Here is a 3141-nt window from a genome sequence, read left to right as displayed (position 1 = left end):
AGCCCCTTGATTGTCTTCGTGGCCCTCCTCTGGACCCGCTCGAGCAGGTCCATGTCTGTCTTATGCTGGGGCCCCCAGAGCTGAACACTAGGTCTGACAGGTGCTTTCTGTTCTGTAATATTTCATATGGTTATTTTAAAGAGTACTGTGAATTAAACGAAGGTGTAATTTGAACGGATAGACAACATTTATGTGAATAAATATTTTATTCCTAAACAACAAGTTTTTGTAATCCCCAAAATTACCTCTCAATCCAGGGAAAGTGCTAACTCCTCACCAAGGTTCCTGGATGGATAGTGCAGAACCAGAGCCTGAAGACAACGGCAAAAGGAAAACCAAAGGGACTGGCGGGGGGTGTGGGGTGTGAGTGTCCCCTCCCCTGTTCTTTTTGTGTTTTTTTTTTTTTTTATCCTGTTCTTGAGGTTGGGTTTAAAAAGTGCAAGCCTTTCATTTCAGGCTCATACAAATATAATATCATTTGCCTTCAACAGCAACCCCCCATCAGCAGAAGAGCTACATCAATTTTCTTTAGCAACTATCAGCACTACTGGCTCCTCTATAAATTCACCAGGAACATCCCTCTTCACGACCCATTACATTCACTTCATGAGATGGAAACATTTTGTTTGAGCAAAAAGACATTAGTATCTAAATTTACCAGTATCAGCTGTTTAGTTCATAATAATGTCCAGTTTTTCAACAAAGACACAGGCCACATTCTAACTCTGAACCAAAAATGCACAGCTCTGATAACGGATATTATTCTGCATGAAGGAATTAGCAGAAAATTATCTCTGTGTTGACACTGGAACCTTTCATCTCTATAGCTAGAGGTGGTGACTGAAAATCAGAATAAACAAATATGAGACCCAAATGCATTTACTCACTAAGTATTTGAGAAACAGGACAGAGTACTGTTTGCTGAAAATGCTGTATCAAGCGATTTGGGGAGGGTGTGGTTCACGGCAGCCCAGAGGGGAATTAAATTTGCAGTCGTCTCTGAGCAGGATTAAAGGAGAAGCAGATGAGCGCAGCAGCACCCGACCAGAATTAGATTGGAGTTCAAGTTGTTTTTCTGCCAAACCTTTCTTGTGTCGCCTCAGTCAAAACACTCAGGGTTGGATTTAAAAACACCCAGATGAAAGCAAAGGAAACAAGCATCTAAGTGCCTCTAAATATCCCATGAAGCATTATTCCTGGTTTTAAATACCTAAAGCTGGCCCCTGCTCCCTCCCTGCCTTGTGTCTGTGTGTAAAATACAGTGACTAGGAGTTCTTCCAGTGCTGGCGTGGGGGTGAGGGTAATATAACACAGTAATAAGTAAAACAGTAATACATACAATGTTCAGAGAACTACATGGGTGTGAGCTATAAATTTACTTCAGATAAGGGGCTTTGGTTTCTTTTCTTTTTCCTAAGAACTGGTGAATCATACGGAGCCTTGTGGGGGCCTGAGACCTCAATGATCCTTTCCACGGAAAGGATGAGAAAAAGAGTGATTGTGAAGCAGGGACTCCACAAGCCTTCCCCATCCATCCTTCTGACCACGCTTGGCAGCAGGGAAGAGCAATTCCCCAGCCCCAGCCCTGCCCGGCCGTGCACCCCGGTGGTCCAGGCACCGGGGCAGGAGGGAGCACACATGCCCAAATGGACGGGCACCAAACCTGCCTGAGCAGCAGACGTGTTAGAAACAGATGTTCTGCAACAGCATGTTAAGTATCTACCGGTAACCTGTTTTACCGTATTTCTCAATTAGCAGCTTGTGTTAAAAGCCATTTCAAACGTGTTTGCAAGCTTTACAGTGCCTTGTTGTTATAACGCAATACCTTTTTCTTCCTTATTTCTCACAACAAAGCAGAAGATCACAAGGATAAAGGGAAAGCTAAAGAAGTTTTGCCTTGAATGTCCACATTACGTAGTCTCTTGAGCCCTCCAGCTGGCCATACAGGGGGCTGAACTGTCCCCATGCCAGTGCACACCAGCTCGCTTGCTTCCCCAACCGGGCTCTTCTGCACCGAGCAGGTCCAGCCGCCCCCCCAGAAATGCTCACTGCTCTTTCCAAGACCTCTGCTGTAGCTCCTGCAGCAAAGCACCATTACTGCTTCTTTCTTTAGTTCCTATACCATGAGACAGGCAATTCAGCAAATTCAATAAATCTTTATGTCAATAGGTCTCTATTTAATTGAATTCATTCACATAGTCCAAAAATACAAAATAACACAGTTCAAGAATCACGCTCCTTTTTGAAATGTATAACTGCTTCTACTACTTACAAACAACAGCTTTTACAGTGCCTTTCCACTGGCACTGAGGAAAGGATTGCACGCCTTTTCCAGCACTTCCTATGGATCATAATCAAACCAGAAACCTATAGCTGATACAGGACAGCAGACAGACAGCACAACTGAAGCAACCTGTGCTTTTACTGCTAATTACAGAGTTTATGGGATAAGAGACAAAGGAGAGGTGTTATCCAGCAGAATGTGAATACAACCATGCATAAGAGATGCAACACAGCACAAGTACCCAGCACACGAGAGCTCTGGATCACACCATCTGCTCAGTGCAAAATTCACATCACATAAACGAGCCTAGCACAAGCTAACCTCCTGCCCTCGTTATTATAATAAAATACTTACCAAATCCAAAGGCAGTTAGTAAAAATCTCTGCTGAATTTTAGGAAACGTTACTGCAGCAATATAAAGGCTGTTTTTGTATGGGTTTAGCAAGATTACAACGAGAAGGATACAGGAACAGCACTCCAATATATCTGCATAAAGCAATTTTTCATTACAAGCTAACATAAACTCTAAGGTCAATTTAAATTAAATAAAATGAGGAAAGTTTTCAAATCGAGCTGTCAGCTAAATGTCAGTATCATTATAATTTCCAAATCACCATTCATATAATTAAAAGAACATGAAGCATAATTTAAAATTAATGTTTAACCATCTTCCTCCACTCTGCTGCATTTCCACATAAACACAGAATAATTATTCTCACTACAGTATCAGTCCGGATGAAAAACAAGTCATTTCAGGTCTAGGCTTTCCAAAATGTGGAGTCATCACACTGTACCTGTATCTTCCGGCATTCCCGCATTAATTCCCTTCGAGAGGGGAAATGCCACCAGAAGCACCA

General features: G+C 42.4%; 1 protein-coding gene across 7 annotated transcripts in view; it reads right to left on the bottom strand.

The window, feature by feature from the left end:
- ABLIM2 (actin binding LIM protein family, member 2) overlaps nt 1-3135 on the bottom strand; it is a 117437-nt gene extending 114302 nt beyond the window's left edge. For all 7 annotated transcript variants that reach the window (XM_009328825.1, XM_009328827.1, XM_009328826.1 and 4 more), the window contains exon 1: nt 3079-3135. In XM_009328825.1, the coding sequence (XP_009327100.1) occupies nt 3079-3094 (16 nt within the window). In that variant the 5' untranslated portion in view covers nt 3095-3135. The remainder of the gene's footprint in view (nt 1-3078) is intronic.
- Nucleotides 3136-3141: the final 6 nt, after the last annotated feature.

This window comes from Pygoscelis adeliae, unplaced genomic scaffold (genome assembly GCF_000699105.1).
Source record: "Pygoscelis adeliae isolate BGI_AS28 unplaced genomic scaffold, ASM69910v1 Scaffold66, whole genome shotgun sequence".
Classification (NCBI taxonomy): domain Eukaryota; kingdom Metazoa; phylum Chordata; class Aves; order Sphenisciformes; family Spheniscidae; genus Pygoscelis; species Pygoscelis adeliae.
The sequence above is the reverse complement of the archived record's forward strand: the minus strand, read 5'-3'. Positions and strand labels throughout refer to the sequence as shown.